The sequence below is a fragment of the Coregonus clupeaformis genome, unplaced genomic scaffold (assembly GCF_020615455.1).
Source record: "Coregonus clupeaformis isolate EN_2021a unplaced genomic scaffold, ASM2061545v1 scaf2078, whole genome shotgun sequence".
NCBI lineage: Eukaryota > Metazoa > Chordata > Actinopteri > Salmoniformes > Salmonidae > Coregonus > Coregonus clupeaformis.
Window position 1 is genome coordinate 26,549 of NW_025535532.1, and position 22,988 is coordinate 49,536.

Consider the following 22,988-nt stretch of genomic DNA (forward strand, 5'->3'; position numbering starts at 1 on the left):
TTAAAGACACCACGAGTCTTTGTATTGTACTGTAAATACCCTGATCCCTCCCTCTGTAAAGAAGGACCTACTCTCAGCATCACTGGAACGTATGGTCATGTTATGTTTTTTGAGGTTTTTCTTACAGTTATCTGGAAAACAATGATTTACTTGACTCTCTCTCCCCTCTCTTTCTTCCTCCCTCAGGATGGCCTTCCAGGGTAGTAATGAGGATGAGGAGGAGGCTGCAAGGGAGCGTAGACGCAGGGCGCGTCAGGAGAGGATGAGAGGGATGGGAGGCGAGGAGCCCAGTGACAGCATGGTGATGACCAACAGCCACAGGTAAGACCTGAAGACTTGTGTTAGCTCCCAAACATAATGCCTAGGCTTTAGCTCAGGGGCTAACAGTATTGTGGTGCACAGGAGATTGTGTTTTGAACCCAGTTGCCCCTTTAATAATGGATGTGTGCGAAACTAAACCGAAAACGAATCATCAAAAAACAATTTAGTAAACTGAAATTAAATAATTAATACATCTGTTTGAAAAACTATACTGAATAACTGAAACTATTATCTTTGACTCCAAAACTAATAAAATAAAATAAAAACCATCATGAATTATGTTCAGTTTTAGTTTTTTGGCTGGCAAGATGCCAAGAGCAGCACAGCAGATATTGGGCGCGTTTGAGTGGTAAGGCTAAAGCAACCGACTGTAGACGAAACTCAAGGAGTGAAGTCGGGGGAGGTGCATCTGCGACAGCCGAAAGTCAGACACTAATGTGGTTTTCTAACAGCAAGGTTCAGATCAACATGGCAGTGTTGCCATTGTTTATAAAAGGTTTTCTTTACAATGCCGAAATAAACATGTATCTAACCCCCATATCACACAACAACAAAAAATCCTAAAATAATATTGTGTGTACATGTTGTACAGTCAATAAGTGAGAGAGACCCTTAAATATCACATTTATTTGTATATATCCACTGTACACATAAATCACGGCAAATTGGTTCCTGTTTCAGTCATGTTTGCGTGGGTCAAACAAAAACACCCTAATGATTGGTTGACAATACAGCCTCCCACAATGCAGACGATAGCTGCAGGATGAAGTCAGTGAGGTGCAACTGCAGAAACGTCATGACCTTTGATCACATGTAGGCGCAAGTTGGACCATTTTTATCCCCAGAATGCAACACACTTTGAAAGACTTGACAAAAAGGATCTGCTCTAACGCATCATTTGAGACGAACACGATGCAAGACTTTGCTCTCACACGGTCACACAGAGTATCTGCGCATGTGCATGGGTACGCTTCACGCTGCTACAACATGGTAGCTACGAGACCAAAACTTAACACTTCAACACTCCTGTTTGTTGCAGAAATTGACTCACTACTACTGTTTACTTTGTGCATCTACGTCATCTCGCTGAGTCTACCTTTAAACCTAACCTATGACCTGACTCATCATCTTATGCATTACTGCCCCACAGTGGCAAGAAGTGACATCCCAAAAAACCCACAAACTAAACACATATAGTGGGGAGAACAAGTATTTGATACACTGCCGATTTTGCAGGTTTTCCTACTTACAAAGCATGTAGAGGTCTGTAATTTTTATCATAGGTACACTTCAACTGTGAGAGACGGAATCTAAAACAAAAATCCAGAAAATCACATTGTATGATTTTTAAGTAATTCATTTGCATTTTATTGCATGACATAAGTATTTGATACATCAGAAAAGCAGAATTTAATATTTGGTACAGAAACCTTTGTTTGCAATTACAGAGATCATACGTTTCCTGTAGGTCTTGACCAGGTTTGCACACACTGCAGCAGGGATTTTGGCCCACTCCTCCATACAGACCTTCTCCAGATTCTTCAGGTTTCGGGGCTGTCGCTGGGCAATACGGACTTTCAGCTCCCTCCAAATATTTTCTATTGGGTTCAGGTCTGGAGACTGGCTAGGCCACTCCAGGACCTTGAGATGCTTCTTACGGAGCCACTCCTTAGTTGCCCTGGCTGTGTGTTTCGGGTCGTTGTCATGCTGGAAGACCCAGCCACGACCCATCTTCAATGCTCTTACTGAGGGAAGGAGGTTGTTGGCCAAGATCTCGCAATACATGGCCCCATCCATCCTCCCCTCAATACGGTGCAGTCGTCCTGTCCCCTTTGCAGAAAAGCATCCCCAAAGAATAATGTTTCCACCTCCATGCATCACGGTTGGGATGGTGTTCTTGGGGTTGCACTCATCCTTCTTCTTCCTCCAAACACGGCGAGGGGAGTTTAGACCAAAAAGCTCTATTTTTGTCTCATCAGACCACATTACCTTCTCCCATTCCTCCTCTGGATCATCCAGATGGTCATTGGCAAACTGCAGGATTTTAATCCATGACGGTGTAGTGTGTTACTAATGGTTTTCTTTGAGAATGTGGTCCCAGCTCTCTTCAGGTCATTGACCAGGTCCTGCCGTGTAGTTCTGGGCTGATCCCTCACCTTCCTCATGATCATTGATGCCCCACGAGGTGAGATCTTGCATGGAGCACCAGACCGAGGGTGATTGACCGTCATCTTGAACTTTTTCCATTTTCTAATAATTGCGCCAACAGTTGTTGCCTTCTCACCAAGCTGCTTGCCTATTGTCCTGTAGCTCATCCCAGCCTTGTGCAGGTCTACAATTTTATCCCTGATATCCTTACACAGCTCTCTGGTCTTTGCCATTGTGGAGAGGTTGGAGTCTGTTTGATTGAGTGTGTGGAGAGGTGTATTTTATACAGGTAACGAGTTCAAACAGGTGCAGTTAATACAGGTAATGAGTGGAGAACAGGAGGGCTTCTTAAAGAAAAACTAACAGGTCTGTGAGAGCCGGAATTCTTAATGGTTGGTAGGTGATCAAATACTTATGTCATGCAATAAAATGCTAATTAATTACTTAAAAATCATACAATGTGATTTTCTTGATTTTTGTTTTAGATTCCATTTCTCACAGTTGAAGTGTACCTATGATAAAAATTACAGACCTCTACATGCTTTGTAAGTAGGAAAACCTGCAAAATCGGCAGTGTATCAAATACTTGTTCTCCCCACTGTAAATGGCTCCTAGCCTCCCATGCAATAAATTATATAAAACCTAAATAAAAATGGTTTTATCAAACTTGAACTAAATAAAAACTGGATCTGAAAACTAAACTGAATTTTAAATACAAATCTTAAAACGAATAGAAATACAAACGAATAGAAAATAACAAAACTATAATAACCTTGCTGTGTAACCCTGATCTCATCCACTGTTGGAATGCAGCTCAGGCCATCCCTGGAGGAAGTCAACGGAAGCTCCAGGTTTCCTGTCAGCTGTCCTATCCTTTCCCATCCTCTTCTGTTCTTTTTTATAGTAAACGCTCTCAATGGAATAGGTGCACTGTGGGCTAGTACCCTTTCTAAAGCGTTGAAGAAGCACAAGTCTTACATTAGAGAAGCGCAGACACCATAGACTTACATCATTTAGACAGAGACCCTCTTCTTTTGTCTACCAATCAGTCATAAATAGCTCACCCTACTGTCCGCCCCCATACCATGTCCAGTTAAGGTCAGTACAGCAGTAGACACTGAAAGTAGTGGGCTGCTCTGACATCCACCAGTACAGAAGCACCATTGTAGTGGAGAATGATTTCTCTCTGTGAGGTCACAGCCATATCCTGTGGTTATTGAACAAGTCAGGGATTGTCTCGACCTGTGATCAGACGTAACACGGCCCATTGTTGATTGTGTTGGGGTTCTGTGCTAACATTTGCCAAACGGTGTCGTCAGCCTGTATTAAACTCTGTCGGTATGTGCGAGGTGGTTGGAGGGTTGGATGCAGACCCACATACTGTATTGTATGGATGCCATGTCAGCTTGCTATGGGGCTGGTCAAAGGAGGTAGCTAGTCGCTACTGCATTGTGCACTGGATATGTTTCTGTAAGAGAAAAGCAGCCATGAACTTTCGTGTAAGCCTAAGTTACGCTGTTGGACCTAACCTGTGGATAACAGAACAACCCAAAGCTAGGAAGCCAGAAAACTCAGTGAGGTAAATTGATTAGAAAACGTGTGAACTGGAAATGGAGCTGAAATGCTATTTCACCTTTTGGTGATGTCCATGTGAGCCGAGTAGAAATCCATATTGACTGTGTTGTGGTGTCCTGATCTTGGGGAATATTCAGCAGAGCGGGGTAGTTTAACTGCAGAAGCAGTGACCACATAGCGAATTCAGTGGTTAACTGTTTTTGTCCCTCAGTGTGATAGTGATTGACTGTATAATTGACTGTGGCATGTACAGTGGGGAGAACAAGTATTTGATACACTGCCGATTTTGCAGGTTTTCCTACTTACAAAGCATGTAGAGGTCTGTAATATTTATCATAGGTACACTTCAACTGTGAGAGACGGAATCTAAAACAAAAATCCAGAAAATCACATTGTATGATTTTTAAGTCATTAATTTGCATTTTATTGCATGACATAAGTATTTGATCACCTACCAACCAGTAAGAATTCCGGCTCTCACAGACCTGTTAGTTTTTCTTTAAGAAGCTCTCCTGTTCTCCACTCATTACCTGTATTAACTGCACCTGTTTGAACTTGTTACCTGTATAAAAGACACCTGTCCACACACTCAATCAAACAGACTCCAACCTCTCCACAATGGCCAAGTCCAGAGAGCTGTGTAAGGACATCAGGGATAAAATTGTAGACCTGCACAAGGCTGGGATGAGCTACAGGACAATAGGCAAGCAGCTTGGTGAGAAGGCAACAACTGTTGGCGCAATTATTAGAAAATGGAAGAAGTTCAAGATGACGGTCAATCACCCTCGGTCTGGGGCTCCATGCAAGATCTCACCTCGTGGGGCATCAATGATCATGAGGAAGGTGAGGGATCAGCCCAGAACTACACGGCAGGACCTGGTCAATGACCTGAAGAGAGCTGGGACCACAGTCTCAAAGAAAACCATTAGTAACACACTACACCGTCATGGATTAAAATCCTGCAGAGCACGCAAGGTCCCCCTGCTCAAACCAGCCCATGTCCAGGCCCGTCTGAAGTTTGCCAATGACCATCTGGATGATCCAGAGGAGGAATGGGAGAAGGTAATGTAGTCTGATGAGACAAAAATTGAGCTTTTTGGTCTAAACTCCACTCGCCGTGTTTGGAGGTAGAAGAAGGATGAGTACAACCCCAAGAACACCATCCCAACCGTGAAGCATGGAGGTGGAAACATCATTCTTTGGGGATGCTTTTCTGCAAAGGGGACAGGACGACTGCACCGTATTGAGGGGAGGATGGATGGGGCCATGTATCGCGAGATCTTGGCCAACAACCTCCTTCCCTCAGTAAGAGCATTGAAGATTGAAAGGTTTCTGTACCAAATATTAAGTTCTGCTTTTCTGATGTATCAAATACTTATGTCATGCAATAAAATGCAAATAAATTACTTAAAAATCATACAATGTGATTTTCAGGATTTTTGTTTTAGATTCCGTCTCTCACAGTTGAAGTGTACCTATGATAAAAATTACAGACCTCTACATGCTTTGTAAGTAGGAAAACCTGCAAAATCGGCAGTGTATCAAATACTTGTTCTCCCCACTGTATCTCTCTCTCTCTCAGTGTGACAGAGACTGTGTCTGTGTCCTCCTCCTCTGTGACCTCCTCGGGTGGAGGAGACGACGATGAGCAGGCCCTGCTGGAGCGCATGGCCAAACGAGAGGAGCGCAGGCAGAAAAGAATGATGGAAGCTCTGGAGCGAGAGAAGGATCAGAACCCCGGCAATGACGGTAACCACGGCAGCGGGGAGAATAGTGTGGATGAGAGGTCCGTCGGCCGCAGGGGCCGTTACCAAGACCACGAAGAAGAGGTGGAAGAGCGGAACAGCCGAAAGGATGAGAAGGAGGAGGAAGAGGAGGCTGCTCCGGAGGAGGAAGAGGCTGAGCAGGGAGAGGAAGAAGAGGAGGAAGAGGTGGTGGAGGAGAAACCGAGACGGTCCTATATGAGAGAACAGGTCAGTCTATTCTTCTTTTATGGATTTTTCTGTCCATTTTCGTTTCATTTTCCATCAGCATGTTTTCATTCATAAAATGTACCTTATTTATTCATAGGAATCCATTGACGAAAAAACTAGAAACGAGGTATGATCATGGATTTATTGATTGGAATGGTGGCTGGAGTTTGCTGATTGTTTATCAGATTTTGATAAAACATGACACTCCCATTCCTTTTCATAGGAAGATACAGAAGGACAAGCAGTGGTTTTAAATGAGGCAGAGGTTGAAGAAGATGCTGAATTAAGTGATAAGGTAGAGGAAGAGGTAGAGGTACCAGATCAGTTAGAGGTAGACGGCACAACAGTGACACTGAACAATGAGACTGAGGAAGACTATGACATATCAACCATCCAAAACGGCTTGGATGTGGTAAGACTTTAACATAGAGGTGTGAAATGGGAGCATGAACATCTCTGGATAACTCAAATGTCTCTGAAATAATTCTCAGAAATCCTAGTGTATAATAACTCTAAAGACAACTCATAATGTCTTTGTCAATGAAGCAGAGTAGCGGTGGAGCCTAAATGAATATTTCCCAGACATTGAAGTTCTCCAGACGCTAAGTGTGGTCACAGTGTGGTTTTGCATCCACGGTAATAGAGCTCCATGTTATAAGGTGTGGTTGTGGTCACAGTCGTGTGGTTATCTTTAATATGGTTTAATGCCATGCCATCCACAGAGTGGTCACAATACGGTCACTGCATGTTTGCCTCGGGGGCGGGGTGAGGTTGTGTGTGAAACCCGTGTTTTGCATCTGTTGTCATGTCTACTCACTTCCGCAACCCCCTGTTTTGCTCTCAGAGGTGTGTCCCAAATGCCACCCTATTCCCTATATAGTGCACTACTTTTAAGACTTGGGCCAAAAGTAGTGCAGTAGGGAATAGGGTGTCATTTGGGATACAGCCAGGGTCACAGAGTGGAGTCACTGGTCTGGTTGGAATGGTGTGATGTCACACAGAAGCACCCACACACAGACACAATCATTCCTTCATTCCCAGAGTTCAGTGTGCTCAGTGTGTGTTCTGTACCTACAGGTGAATGAAAAGCAGAATGGAGGTCTGCACGAGGAGATTCCTCCAAAACACAAAAAAACTGAAAGGACCCTGAGGTGGGAGCCAGAGACTTAGATGCTCTAATGGTTTAATGCTACATGCAACACATGCATGCATGCCTACACACACATACAAACACACACGCATTCTGTGATAGGGGGAGGAGAAAGGTAGGAGAGTATTGTCCAAGGTGTCTGTAATGTAATTGAAAGGCATATTTATCCCAGCGCACACAAACACACTGTTGTTTAGCATGGTTGGTTTCATGAGCAGAACTGCTGTATTTGACACAGGTCACGTAATCCTAGCTCCCCAGAGGGAAGCACTGGAGTGAAACCTTAAACACACTGTTACCTTAGACAGCGCCGGGCTGAATCTTGGTGTGTGTGTGTATACGTGTGCATTTGTATTCTTGCTGTGTGTGGCTGTCTGTCTGATTGTGTGCATGGACATCTGAGTGTGTATTTGCCTTTCTACCTGTGTGACGACATTAACCTGTCTTCCTGTGTGTGTCCCGTAGCCGCGGCAGCGTGCGTTCCCCGGAGGCGGGGACGGAGGAGCAGGATGACGCGGCGCGCCTGGAGGCGGAGCTTAAGCTGGAGGAGCTGAAGCGCCGCCGTGACGATGCGGAGAGCGAGGAGTTTGAGAGGATGAGACAGAAGCAGCAGGAGGCTGAGCAGGAGCTGGAAGAGCTGAAGAAGAAGAGGGAGGAGAGGAGGAAGATCATAGAAGAGGAGGAGAGACAGAAGAAACAGGAGGAGGCCGAGAAGAAGGCCAGAGAGGAGGTAGGGGTTGAAGTAGACAGGGGGAGTGTCTCTTTAGCAGTGATGTCACTCTCTCTCTCTCTCTCTCTCTCCCTCCCTCCCTCCCTCCCTCTGCTCATCTCAAGACTGTTCAGTTGATTTAGTCATAACACCTGTTGAAGATAACAGCTATACGTCATATTCCTGCCTGCTTCACCATGACATTATCTTATTATACTGCATCCTTATCAGCGCACTCCTATTTGAATCCCAATAATAATTCATTTATAGGCCATCATTCTTCTTCCCCTGCTATATGACCTCACCCTCACATATCTGAGCTATGATAGTCAGTCCATAATTTGCCTGTTCATACTTGCACTTGACACTGCACCATTCACCGTCCAATCACCTAGTCTACTGTACTGTACTCTGTCTTATCCAGACAGGTTTCTCTGGTTCCATCTCAAATGGCACCATATCCCTATAAAGTGGACTACTTTTGATCAGGGCTCTGCAGATACAGCTCTGGTCAAAGTAGTGCACTATGTAGGGAATAGGATGCCATTTCAGACACAGCGTCTGTCATTTCCAGACAGGTCTCTGTGCTGTGCTTGGCTTTGAACATGGTGTCGTCTCATGTTATGGTGTATAAGAGACTGCTTTGTGTCAGGGTGGGAGAAGCCTGGATATAGGTGGACATCAAATAGAAGCCTGGATATAGGTGGACATCAAATAGAAGCCTGTATATAGGTGGACATCAACTTAGAGGAGGATACCCGGGCTTAGTTATCATTTCCATGCGTGCGTACATTCTTGGTCGTGCGTGCATGCGTGTGACCATTTAATAACTGAGAGTTCGGCATCTCTCAGGAGGAGAAGAGGAGGATGAAGGAGGAGATCGAGAGGAGGAGGGCGGAGGCGGCCGAGAAGAGACAGCAGATGGGGGTGGAGACTGTTGACGGAGAGGCCAAACCCTTCAAATGCTTCAGCCCCAGAGGATCCTCCCTCAAGGTCAGTCAACAACTTTTAACCTTTGACCTCTGTGATGTCTGTCTATGACTATGTTCGAATACTATCACATAGCTTTAACCTATTCAGCCCTGTCTTAAATCTAGCAAGTACACTGCAGGGATCCAAAAGCGACTCCAAGTGAAATAAACTGAAGTAGATGTAACAGTTGGCTCCCATATAGTAGCTTGTACTTCTTAGTCTATTTCATGGCATAATCTCTACCTTATCCTACTTCACCTCATTCTAGGTAACAGGACAGTTTTACTGGGTACATTACGGTGTCATTGTTGACAATAAGTGTCTCTGTGTCTGTTGTCTTGCTACTGCGTACAAGGCATGGAAACTGGAAACCCCACAACTTATCACCATAAAGATAATATTTGTCATGGAGTAGTGTGTTTAATCTACTTATGTGAATAAACGCTCCAGTGTTGCTGAAATAAACTCCAATGCAGTGAATGTCCATGGGGGTTTTCACTTTTCTGCCAGTGGAGAAAATCTAATTACTCCAAGTTTAGCAAATATCCATCTCACAGTAAAATAATAAAACAATAAAACATGCCCTGAAATAGTCTTACTTTGTGTGTTAGTGGTTTTCTTATAGTTTTTGAGGTAATAAACTAATTCCATTTGTTGTTGTTTGTGGTCTGGTCAGTTGGTAAATGTTAACATTCTTCCATTCCTCTCCACAGCTTTACTTTGTCATCATGTTCACTGTAGGTACAGCTGATGGTAGAAGTTGCTCATAGGTACAGATCTAGGATCAGATTACCCTTCCCCATATCTAAACCTGAACCATTAGGAGGGAGGAATGTAAACCTGACTAGGGGCAACATTGTTCTACTCATAGCTAATGCATGTGTGATGCATTGTTGGGAGGTTATACTCATTCCCGTGTCTGTGCTAAAATTATTGTTTTGCAGTGGAGTGAGTTGTGTACCTTTGTTTGATTCATACTTATACACTAGTAGTTGTATTTATTTTAGTTGATTCATCCAGTGTGTTGTTCCTGTAGTTCAAATCACGATACCGTAGTTGTGACAACATTTCCTGTAGTTCCAGAGTAGTGACATTAGGGCACAACATTCCAGAAGCTGCAAATAGGAGTCAACACAGTTAGCTAGCTAAAGAGAGCTGCTCCCTTCAAAAACGTCAGACTCGGAGGATGCAGGAAAACGATTAGGTTAATAGGATTAGTGTACCCGCGTTGGAATGGGAGCTCTTTAAAATGTGCTGCTGCAGCCTGAGAATGGGGTATTTCCTGTCAAGAGGAGTATTTTAGGAACGCCCACATTCAGTAGCAGAGCCGAGCTAGAGGCCAAGCAGGTTCCTTTTTTATTTAATTTTTTAGAGGGAGCGGGAAGAAGTGAAGGCAGGAGGCTCAGGCAGGAACGCATTACCCCCTCTTAGCCCTGTTGTCGTATATCATAAACAGCAGTCGGAGCGAGGTTCTGCTCTGCTTTTCCTGGCAGGGTGACAATAGCTGTAGCTAGTGCTGTGGAGAACAGAACAGTCAGTCACATTGTGTCTCGCTGGGCTGGGAAAAGCCCAGTCTAAACAAGGGTGTAATGGGTCTGGTAAAAAAGGGAAAGGTAGAGCAGGTGAAAGGAGGAGAGGAGGGTGCTGTTGGGTTTGTGATGGATGAGTGCCGAGAGGATGGTGTGTGTGATGTGGGAGTGCCGTGTGTATTTGTTTTTGTGTGTGTGTGTGTGTGTGTGTGTGTGTGTGTGTGTGTGTGTGTGTGTGTGTGTGTGTGTGTGTGTATGTGTGTGTGTGGCTACAGCCTAATAAATGGTCAATGCATAATTCACTGATCTGTCTCTACAGATTGGTGAAAGGGCAGAGTTTCTGAACAAGTCGGCACAGAAAAGGTGAACAGTCATTTCCATTAATTGTTTGAATCACAACTGGTGCTTTCAGTGTGAAGTCATACAGTTCAGTAATAAAATGATCCTTTGGCTAATTCTGTTGTTGTTGTATGTTCTGAGCAGCACGGTGAAGACGTCTCACTCTCCTGTCGTCTCTAAGATTGACAACAGACTGGAGCAGTACACCTCTGTTGCCCAGGTCAGAGGTTACACATCAACACAAATCACCTGACTAGACCTACTTTTACCAATGACCCCTACAAGACATTGAAAAGACGTCGAAAAAAAACTATTTTTGGTTGAAAAAACGTTGAAAAGACATCTTGTGTTGACTGGGACTGTATAACTGTGACAAATGCTGATTATCATATCCAGCACATACAGCATATTTCAAAACTGCTCTGAATCTAAAAGCTACATGCTTTAGATAATGGTATGGATACTATCCTACAATTAGTTTTATTTATATTTATTTATATACTCTGTATGGCTCCTTTCTCAAGCCCATTTTAAACTAGTCACAAATAGAGTTCCAGATATAAAAACACAAAATAAGAAATTGCTCTTCTCTCCTTTGCCAACACCGATCATTCCCCACTCTGAATCCAACACTAACATAGTCTCCCATTCTCCCTCTACAGAACAAGGATATGCGGTCCCCGCGCTCCGGTGCCGTGGACCTGCCCATGGTGACAGACGGGATACGCAACATTAAGAGCATGTGGGAGAAAGGCAACGTGTTCAACTCGCCCGGGGGCGGCGGGGGCACGTACAAGGTGGGGACCGGGAAACAACCGGGAATCTGGAACGCCATTTGGGAGCGGTTTGGGAGGAAGTCTGGGAGCGAAGAGGGGGGCTGGAAGAGAGGAAGGGGCTCGTTTCACTGCCACTTCCTGTTCATCCCCGATGACGACCAGCCCAGGGCGTTCTGCTGGAGTTGAACTCTGACCATGTCTTTTTTTGTCTGTTCCCCCACAGGAAGCAGCTGGGATGAAGATAGGTGTGGCAGGCCGCATCAACGACTGGCTGAATAAAACCCCCGAGAGCAAAACGCCGGGAGGAAGGCCTGCGGTAGGTCATCTCCACGACAACCACTTACTATCCTCGCAGAGAGCTGACTGTGGCCATTTACTGTACTGTACAGTCTTTTTGCACTTCTTTATCTAATCCTTTATTGAGATGAACAACGTCTTTTTCAAGGGAGACAGCGAACAGACACTCATTACGAAACATACTATATGTGCAGCCCCAACTCAGTGTTGCTCCTGCACTTGAGCTTTATTGTAAGCAAGCATACATCAGACCAGAGAATTAAGCTCATTTAATGATGATGGATAGAGCTTTCCGTGAACTACACTGAGTGTACAAAACATTAAGGACCCCTGCTCTTTCCATGACATAGACTGACCAGGTGAATCCAGGTGAAAGCTATGATCTCTTATTGATGTCACTTGTTAAATCCACTTCAAACAGTGTAGATGAAGGGGAGGAGAGAGGTTAAAGAAGGATTTTTAAGCCTTGAGACAATTGAGACATGGATTGTGTATGTGTGCAATTCAGAGGGTGAATGGGCAAGACAAAATATTTAAGTGCCTTTGAACGGGGTATGGTAGTAGATGCCAGGCGCACCAGTTTGTGTCAAGAACTGCAACGCTGCTGGGTTTTTCACCCTCAACAGTTTCCCGTGTGTATCAAGAATGGTCCAACACCCAAAGGACATCCAGCCAACTTGACACAACTGTGGGAAGCGTTGGAGTCAACATGGGCCAGCATCCATGTGGAACGCTTTCGACACCTTGTAGAGTCCATGCCCCGATGAATTGAGGCTGTTCTGAGGGTAAAAGGGGGGGTGCAACTCAATATTAGGAAGGTGTCCTTAATGTTTTGTACACTCAGTGTATATTTCCTAATAGTTTTGAGAAGCGCTGTTAGCTACCATTTATTTTTTGTACATGTATTAATAATTGCCTGCAAATAATGGTGCGGTAGGAAGATGATGTGTCATGTTGGGAGAAATATAAATCATATCAAAAGAAAAATAGCAAAGTGGATGAGCTGTTGAGTTATAACCATGAAGTCATGAAGGAAAAACACATAGCACATAACAGCAGTCATTAATTTGTGTTGTAAACGCACGTATCACATATTGTCGGAGTATGTATTAGTTTAATATGAAATGTGGCATGGTTCCTACCATGCATCACATGCAGGTTATCAGAAGGGTGTGGGGCTAAAGTCAGACAGGCTGTTTCCCATGCTGGGCTGCATGGATGCATTCCAACATACCAGTGCTTCGTCTCAAATGGCACCTTATTCCATATGTAGTGCACTACTTTTGATCAGGGCCCATATGTCGCATTTATACCAGTATTTTACCCAAAAGGCTCCGACTTTTCTGTTTCCATCTACGCGGGCCGGCACCCCTGTCTCACTGAGCCATGGCTATGGCGGACCTGCTCTAATTTGGAGCCAAGGCCCTGGGTACTTTTCAGCTGGCATTTACATAACAGTTGTTTACTGTGAACCTTAACACCTTCTCACAAAGCAACAGTCTTGAATGATGCAGACTTCGTTGATTCTGCTCGCCACAAGTCTTTAGTCTTTAGTAACTAGTCTTTAGGCGGCAGGTAGCCTAGCGGTTAAGAGTGTTGGGCCAGTAACCGAAAGGTCGCTGGTTTGAAACCCCGTTCTCCTGAGTGGCGCAGTGGTCTAAGGCACTGCATCGCAGTGCTAACTGTGCCACTAGAGATCCTGGTTCGAATCCAGGCTCTGTCGCAGCCGGCCGCGACCGGGAGACTCATGGGCGGCGCACAATTGGCCCAGCGTCGTCCAGGGTAGGGGAGGGAATGGCCGGCAGGGATGTAGCTCAGTTATAGAGCATGGCGTTTGCAACGCAGGTTGTGGGTTCGATTCCCACGGGGGGCCAGTATAAAAAAAGATATGTATTCACTAACTGTAAGTCGCTCTGGATAAGAGCGTCTGCTAAATGACTAAAATGTAAAATGTAAATGTAAATGAATCCCTGAGCAGACTAGGTGAAAAATCTGTCGATGTCACTCAGGATAATAGTGTCTGCTAAATGACTTAAATGTAGTGTCACACTGATGGAAACACAATAACACTGGAGCTTACATTAACATAAAACACTGGGGTGGGGGTAAGTCTCAGTGGGAAACCACTTATAGAGTACCCCATAGGGCTCTGTTCAAAAGTAGTGCACAGAATAGGGGTGCCATTTTGGACGCACCCAAGTCCTTTCATCTCTGTAGTCCACTCCTGGACTATATTTCAACTACAGACAGTGTTTATTTTAAGACGTTCAGTCTGCACCAAGACCTGTGTTCAAATAGGCGCACAGTGTGAGGGCAGCACTAGATATGAATGGAAATGTACATATCCACTGCCATAACCCCAGTAGGAGTTATAGATCATGGTGGCGTATTGATACACCATGTGGCCGCTAGAGGGCCGTTGCCATGGTGACATGGTGTTGAGAAGAAGTAGTGCAGAAGGGTGTTGTGAGTGGTGTGGTGTGGCTGGTTATACTTTCGGTAACATGATACCTACTGCCGACCTTTGATGTGTAGCTTTTTAACCAGCTATGAACCCCTGTGAGTTTTGCACGGACATTAAAAGTGTCTTTCACTTAAATATTTGACGTAAAAGACTTGATTGATGAAACATGATCACTCTCCGATATAGGTTCTGATATGGGTGACTGACTTGCTCTCTGGGAATGTTTGGTCTGGTCTGCCTCTCACTGCCTGCTGACAAATGATGTCTTGAAATGACTGCAACATGTCTATGTCTCCCTCTTGTGGTTAAAAGGAGCATAACAGAATTGCATTTCTGAAATATTATTTACTGTCCCTTCTTTCTTCTGTCTTCCATTCCTCAATCTGAAGTGACTGTTCTTCCTTACCTCTCCTAGCTCAGCACCTCTCTGCCCGGTAGTCCTTCTCTTTGTCATCCTTTCTTCTTATTGCTGGACTTCTCTTTCTGCCTTCTCTCTCATCCCTGTTCTCAGCACCTCAGGTATTGTACGGTAATACAACCCAACTGTTTTTCTGTTTCCTCAACTAAAATACTGCAGCCATTGTTGGAATTGTGTGTCTTGAATGTGAGTTGACGAGAACTACAGACACTGATGCAAGGGCTCCTCTCTCTCTCTCTCTCTCTCTCTCTCTCTCTCTTCTTCCATCTCTCCCTTCTCTCTCTCTGCAGGACCTGAAGCCAGGAGATGTGACCAACAAGAGAAGTCTGTGGGAAAACAAGGGCTCCTCCCCAGCCAAGGTAACCTGACCCACCTGAACTCTTCATAGTACACACACACACACACACTCTTAGAGAAAAAGGTACTATCTAGAACCTAAAATGGTTCTTCAGCTGTCCCCGTAGGAGAACCCTTTGACGAATCCTTTTTGGTTCCAGGTAGAACCCTTTCCACAAAGGGTTCTCCTATGGGGACAGCCAAAGAACCCTTTTGGAACCCTTTTTTCTAAGAGTGTACACACACACAAACACACACACATATACATAAACACACACACCTGAGGTTAGACCATGGCTAATGCCATGAAGAATGTACACTGAACAAAAATATAAACGCAACATGTAAAGTGTTGGTCCCATGCTTCAAGAGCTGAAATAAAAGATCCCAGAAATGTTCCATAGCAACAAAAAGCGTATTTCTCTCCAAAGAAAATGTGCACAAATTTGTTTACATCCCTGTTAGTGAGTGTTTCTCCTTTGCCAAGATAATCCATCCACCTGACAGGTGTGGCATATCAAGAAGCTATTTAAACAGCATGATCATTACACAGGTGCACCTTGTGCTAAGGACAATAAAAGGCCACTCTAAAATGTGCAGTTTTGTCACACAGCACAATGCCACAGATGTCTCAAGTTTTGAGGGAGCGTGCAATTGTCATGCTGACACCAGAGCTGTTACCAGATAATTTAATGTTCATTTCTCTACCATAAGCTGCCTCCAACGTCGTTTTAGAGAATTTAACAGTACGTCCAACCGGCATCACAACCGTAGACCACGTGTATGGCTTTGTGAACAAAGTGCCCCATGGTGGTGGTGGGGTTATGGTATGGGCAGGCATAAGCTATGGACAACGAACACAATTGCATTTTATCGATGGCAATTTGAATGCACAGAAATACCGTGACGAGATCCTGAGGCCCTTTTAAGGTATATGTGACTAACAGATGCATCTCTATATTCCCAGTCATGTGAAATCCATAGATTAGGGTCTAATACATTTATTTCAATTGACTGATTTCCTAATATGAAGTGTAACTCATTAAAATATTTGAAATTCTTCCATGTTGCGTTTATATTTTTCTTCAGTATAGTTACAGATATGTAAAAACATAGCAAATCCTAAAAATTACTGGAATTTGTACTATCCTCCTTTCTCACACAACTGTGTCCCAAATGGCACCCTACTCCCTACACAGAGCAATTTTTTGCCAATTGGGACACATATACAGTATACTCTACAGTACATTCACATGATGTCACAGAACAACAGTACACTTAACTGTATACCTGGGGAATGTTTTGAGGCCCTGTAGTTTACATCTGTGAGTTAATAATATCATAAGATTGCCAGCTAGGGGGATAACAACAGCTTGTTGCTTTGTCTTGTTTTTGTTTGAAGAGCTCTGAAGAAGAGCTCTCTTAGCTAGTTGACTTCACCGTTAACTAGTCTGGAAACCCTGGAGAGGTAAAGTTGTTTTAAAGATGTCAACTTCACTGCACTAATATTATCACTGGAATGACCTCAGTCTACTATGATGTCAGGTCTTCTTCTCTTTTATTGGGAAAGCTACGCTCTGGCCTGGTCCCAGATCTGTTTGTAGCAATGACCATAGGAGTTGGCAAGGCAACACAAACAGATCTGGAAGCAGGAAAGCTGCACTCTGGCAGCGGTTGAAAATGCAATAAGCAGATAGCTTACATACTGTATGTAAGTGTAAATAGAAGTCACTGTTAAGGGCCATGTATTGTGCTATTAAAATATATACTATTCTATGGGTACTTAGTGCCTCAAGTCCCTTTCACAAAATGGCTGTTCTGTATTGTTTTTCATCCTCTCATTTCTATGCCCCTCTTGACACAGCAGCACCCACGCTTCCTGTATAGTCCTGTCTACTCTACTCTATATTTTAGTTCATGTTGTTGTAGAGGTACACTTAATTTGACACATAATACATACACTTGGCCTTGCTAGCAGAACCAGTCCTTGCTACTGTATGTGTGGGTCCTTTTAACCACATCCTGAACAGGCAGTTGTAAGGACAGCTATCTCCAACCTCTAGTGTGACCCTCACAATGCAAGACCCCATGGCGCTCCAATGTCCACAGTGTTAACCACAACCACGCCAAATGGCCTCCGTTATTTACGAGGATGATATTTCACAGATAAAAGACACAATAATGATATTTATTTATGGAACGGCTCTAACTTTGGAGCAGAAAGGCTCGTGAAATAGGCCCTGGCATGCCTTGCTCTGCAGTCTCCCGATAGCTGAACACACAGACAGAGTACAGCAGCCTGCCAGCAGTGCAGTCCAATCCTGTGGTGAGCCACATAGAGCTGGAGGGCTGGAGGGGCACTAGACTGCTGGTTAGTGCTGACGTAAACCAGGCGTGGAGCAGGGTAAGGTAGAGGGCTAGCGGTTATGAGCTGTGTTATTAACTAACCACACATTGTGGTGATGTCAGGGGAGCTGGATGAGGGGATAGAGGACGTAGGGGCCTGATGTGCTTGGGATGAGTTCATGGGAGCGGGCGGGTTATTAGTGTTTGCGTCCGGAATGGCAACCTATTCCCTGTATAGTGCACTCCTTTTAGGGCTCTGGTCAAAAGTAGTGCACTTTATAGGGAATAGGGTGCCATTTGGGGACACAGCCAGGCCAGTGTTACCGCAGGGAACTGTGGGAGACGTCGTCCACGAACCACCATGACCAGGCTTTACTGGATAGGCTTAGTGTGGTTGTGTGTTTGTAGATGCAGGGTTTGGATGTGTTGGGCAGGATGTGAACACTGTTCATGTTGTTTCCCAAATTCCCCTGTTTGGCTGGAGTAACCTTATTGGTTCATTACTATGGCATGGCACTCTGTCTCAAACCTCTCAACTGAAGGCCCTAAAAATAATGGAAATCATACGCAAATTCACATCGAACCTTTCTTGTTAATGTGGAAGTGATCAATTTGGTCGAACCACAGCCTGAGATTGAAAGGTTCCAGTGCACACAGCTTCTCTCAGGATATGGCAGTATTGACTAAATGGACTGTTGAAGTGACTACTTCTCGGATGACTTTCTCTCTGACTTATTTCTCCATCTATCTTCTCTCAGGTGACTGGCAGAGGGGAGAATAAATCTGTCGCCAATGGTGAGTCCATTCTGTTACCATTACCAACATAGTTTTAAGCCTTAGGCTGAGGTCAAAGGTGACTGACTGTGTGTGCATCTGTGCCCATCTTGTTTGTATCTACATTATTCATAAGTCTGTGCTCTACTGACAGTACACAACCAGAGTCAGTGAGGTTAAAGGGAACTATTCCCTCTGAAAAAGGACAGGGACAGGAGCCTGTTCTAATTTACAGACGACCATATGGCCCAGCAGCACCCATAACTCCCTCCCTCCTTCCCTCCCTCCCTTCCTTCCCCAGCACCCATAACTCCCTCCCTCCCTCCTTGTAACATCGTTGCCCCTGGGACCTGGTGCCAGCTTTAAATCATCTCTGTTTGCTGTTTGGCTCTCTGGCCGTGGCGTTTTCAGATGCCACTTTCGCATTGTGTTCTATTTCCAAAGTGGCCTGCGCGCCACAACTGTTTGGCCTTCATGGATGCCGGCCGTGCCTGTGTAATGTGTCGTTTGTCCAAACCCCCCCCTATCCTCTCAACCCCCTGCATCAACCCCCCTCACCCCTCCTCTCCTTTAACCCGACCTGGATTCTGCTGTTGGGGTCGGACCTTCCAGGCTGTGAACAAATGAACAGCTGTTGGGTTGACACATTACTAGCTCGTGTGGTGGAAGATTATCACGCCATACACCTCATCTTGTCAGGGGCTAGCAGAGGAGATACAAACTCAATATAACAAGCTCACTTCACAGTTCTGGCAAGGTGTGGCTCCATATTTTGTGCATTCTGTAAATCTGTGTCTAAAGTAGAGAGAGACACTTGAAATAGCTATACACCTCCAACATTTCTCGACACACACACACACACCCCTTGTATTCACCCCCCCCCCTTTGTTGTCGCTGAGTGAAGGGCAAATGACAACATGACATGCGTCACTTATAGAAATCGGAGTAGAGACAGGTAGGCAGGCAGGGACCTCAGAGGCATCTGACACCACATTGAACAGCATGCAACAACCCCAGTCTCATGCAGAAAGGCCTGCTTAACTGTTGTTACTGAGGGCTCTAGTCATACTGCAAAGACTTAACACCAGAACAAGATTACAACCAAGACAGAGGTCTCTTTAGCTGGCTAGATTTGACTGACTGTGGGTAAAGGCATAATGGTTTTGTCCTTAGGCGAGACATCCTAAATCTCTTTCTAATAGATATGTGTGGGTGGTTGGGTGGATGGATGTGTGGGTTTAACCCATCGGACATACATTACCAGTCAAATGTTTGGACACACCTACTCATTCAAGGATCTTTCTTTATTTTTACAATTTTTTACATTGTAGAATAATAGTGAATACATCAAAACTATGAAATAACACACATGGACTCATGTAGTAAACAAAAAAGTGTTAAACAAATCAAAGTATATTTTATATTTGAGAATCTTCAAATAGCCACTCTTTGCCTTGATTACAGCTTTGCACACTCTTTTGGCATTCTCTCAACCAGCTTCACCTGGAATGCTTTTCCAACAGTCTTGAAGGAGTTCCCACATATGCTGAGCACTTGTTGGCTACTTTTCCTTCACTCTGCGGTCCGACTCATCCCAAACCGTCTCAATTGGGTTGAGGTCGGGTGATTGTGGAGGCCAAGTCATCTGATGCAGCACTCCATCACTCTCCTTCTTGGTAAAATAGCCCTTACACAGCCTGGAGATGTGTTGGGTCATTGTCCTGTTGAAATACAAATGATAGTCCCACTAAGCCCAAACCAGATGGGATGGCGTATCGCTGTAGAATGCTGTGGTAGCCATGCTGGTTAAGTGTGCCTTGAATTCTAAATAAATCACAGACAGTGTCACCAGCAAAGCACCCCCACACCATAACACCTCCTCCTCCATGCTTTACCATGGGAAATACACATGCGGAGATCATCTGTTCACCCACACCGCGTCTCACAAAGACACGCCGGTTGGAACCAAGAATCTCCAATTTGGACTCCAGACCAAAGGACAAGTTTCCACCAGTCTAATGTCCAATGCTCGTGTTTCTTGGCCCAAGCAGGTCTCTTCTTATTATTGGTGTCCTTTAGTAGTGTTTTTTTGCAGCAATTCGACCATGAAGGCCTGATTCACACAGTCCCCAATGAACAGTTGATGTTGAGATGTGTCTGTTACTTGAACTCTGTGAAGCATTTATTTGGGCTGCAATTTCTGAGGCTGGTAACTCTAAGGAACGTATCCTCTGCAGCAGAGGTAACTCTGGGTCTTCCATTCCTGTGGCGGTCCTCATGAGAGCCAGTTTCATCATAGCGCTTGATGGTTTTTGCGACTGCTCTTGAAGAAACTTTCTTCTCGAAATGTTCCGTATTAACTGACCTTCATGTCTTAAAGTAATGATGGACTGTCGTTTCTCTTTGCTTATTTGAGCTGTTTATTCTTGCCATAATATGGACTTGGTCTTTTACCAAATAGGGCTATCTTCTGTATACCCTCCCTACCTTGTCACAACACAACTGATTGGCTCAAACGCATTAAGAAGGAAAGAAATTCCACAAATTAACATTTAAGAAGGCACACCTGTTAATTGAAATGCATTCCAGGTCACTACCTCATGTAGCTGGTTGAGAGAATGCCAAGAGTGTGCAAAGCTGTCATCAAGGCAAAGGGTGGCTATTTGAAGAATCTCAAATATAAAATATATTTTGATTTGTTTAACACTTTTTTGGTTACTACATGATTCCATATGTGTTATTTCATAGTTTTGATGTCTTCACTACTTTTCTACAATGTAGAAAATAGTAAAAAAATTAAGAAAAACCCTGGAATGGTACTGTAGGTTAGAGGTTAGAGTATTCAACCCTTAGATTTTGACTGTAGCCCTGATAGACTTGTCTCTGTCCATCAGCAGGTATGGGACACGAATGATACAAAGAACTTCTGAAGGCTGGCGAGGACCAAGACAATCCAAGACTCTTCCTTTTCTATGCGTATTATACCAAAAAATATGACCACCACCCTGAGGGAACCCAAGGAATGGAGAGAAACAGGAGATTTTATTTAATAAGCACTGTACTGAAATGAACAGCCACCATCTCGTAACATTACAGTGTAGTGCCTTTGCACAACGATTTACTTTGATTTACTTTCACAACAAACAAACAAAAGAATATGCTGTGAAATTTGGATGTTTTATGATATGGTGATTTGTTTTATATTTTATAAGCGAAAACTTGCATAAGAAAATAAATACATTGAAATTAGATGTATTTCCCATGCGCTCTTCAGTACATGTGTAGTTTTGATATAGTAGAGAAATAGTTTTTATGAGGTTTCCAGTTCCACAATCATGTCCGTGTTCCAAAGAGAGATATCAATCATCAATGCTCTGTCCAATGTCGTCCATCTCACTTCTTTTTTATTTATATTTAAAGCAAAGCTTCACACATCGCTATTTTATTCATGTTCACCAGTTCAAGAGAGAGATTATAAGCACTCCGTAGATTTTGCTTATTTCACTTTTTTTGTCTTACCAATAGTGCAACAATGGTCTGAGTTAATATATGTTAGCACATAAGTACATGTTGTTATGAATATTATACTGTATCTTCTATTACAGCTTTATACTCAAGATTTGTTTCGCTTTTGTACTCTAAAATTAAATGACTATGAGGCAATGAAAGGCAGTGCAAGCAACTAAAGGAAAGTTGTATATTAAGACGCCCATTATAACGTTTATTATCCTTGTTTCAATTTATTTATGTTTTTGACATGTTTTGTCATTATTTGGCTGTTTTTGTAGCTTTTGTACCTGCTGTTTCAATCTCTAATTCACTTTGTTAAACTTTAAAACAATCCAGAACGTAGCAGGTGTACTTAGACTTACATCCTCATCTTTGACCCAGAACATTCCACACCACTAAGCACACCGCCGTGCTTATTCACGTACATGCTCCAATGGCTTCTATTTAGGAGGTTAAGGACCTCTGCTTTGTTCATGAGGTTGCCTGAGAATGGCAGACCAGAGACACATTTATACACTGTGCCTGTACCTTGAGACGGCATCAGTTTAAGCCGTATGTCACCTTGCCATTTAAGCCCAAGTCTGATGTACTAACTATAGGACTCTGAAAGAAGGGAAAGTGCACATTTAGGTATTGACCATGATAGAGGATTGAATCAGTCAACAGAAGACAGATTTTGACTCCAGACAACAATAGCGCTTGATGCTTTTTCTGGGTTTGAGTTTTCTTAAAGTTTCATTGTGGTATGTAAGATCGTGTTTACAGCACAAACGCTTGACATACAATGGTCTCAAGGCTTTGTTATTGCAGGCACCGAATAAACTGTACCTTACACTTTGGCAACTCAGTATGACTTCAGCTGTTTCTTTCTTTTTTTACTGTTTCATTATTAAGGATATATGTTTCACATTTCATTAATTCATTTTGCATGACATGCTTTGATAATATGGGTATTAAATAAAGGTTGGCAGGGGCATTGTAAGATTGTTCTGTGAAAAACCTTGACAATCACATTCCATGACTCCTTAGAAATACAAGCGATGGAGTCTGACTAAAATATATAACATTATTTTACATTGCTGTTAATTCATATTTTGGTAATTAGCTTTTTTGTCCATTTTAATTTTATTTCAAACACCCTCATTTATTGTGTAGAGTTAACTATGCAAGGCACACTATCTCTAGTTTCGGATAAAACTTTGTTATAGTAGTGGGTAGTTTCCTACAGAATGAATGTTATGAAATATTTGTACCGTTGACTCAACAACAGCAATAAAGACATATAAATTGTTCCAATTCGTCCAGTTTATTTTCTCTTCCTTTCTAACACTGAACTCACTATATCATTGGC

The 22,988-nt window shown here is 43.6% G+C and overlaps 1 protein-coding gene across 10 annotated transcripts in view; it reads left to right on the forward strand.

Annotated features, from left to right (window-relative positions):
• The window catches only part of cald1a (caldesmon 1a), a 40,646-nt gene extending 17,717 nt beyond the window's left edge, over positions 1-22,929 (forward strand). For 2 of the 10 annotated variants that reach the window (XM_045219120.1, XM_045219119.1), the window contains exons 3-14: positions 187-321; positions 5,627-6,017; positions 6,115-6,144; positions 6,241-6,429; positions 7,095-7,168; positions 7,633-7,897; positions 8,729-8,869; positions 10,697-10,740; positions 10,861-10,936; positions 11,379-11,513; positions 11,716-11,808; positions 14,669-14,883. In XM_045219120.1, coding sequence (XP_045075055.1) covers positions 187-321; positions 5,627-6,017; positions 6,115-6,144; positions 6,241-6,429; positions 7,095-7,168; positions 7,633-7,897; positions 8,729-8,869; positions 10,697-10,740; positions 10,861-10,936; positions 11,379-11,513; positions 11,716-11,808; positions 14,669-14,866 — 1,771 coding nt within the window. In that variant the 3' untranslated portion in view covers positions 14,867-14,883. Of the gene's footprint in view, positions 1-186; positions 322-3,042; positions 4,049-5,626; positions 6,018-6,114; positions 6,145-6,240; positions 6,430-7,094; positions 7,169-7,632; positions 7,898-8,728; positions 8,870-10,696; positions 10,741-10,860; positions 10,937-11,378; positions 11,514-11,715; positions 11,809-14,668; positions 14,884-14,961; positions 15,031-16,409; positions 16,476-18,111; positions 18,149-21,021 lie in introns of those variants that run through there. The other 8 variants (XR_006659968.1, XR_006659967.1, XM_045219124.1 and 5 more) reach the window with 8 other exon arrangements.
• Positions 22,930-22,988: the final 59 nt, after the last annotated feature.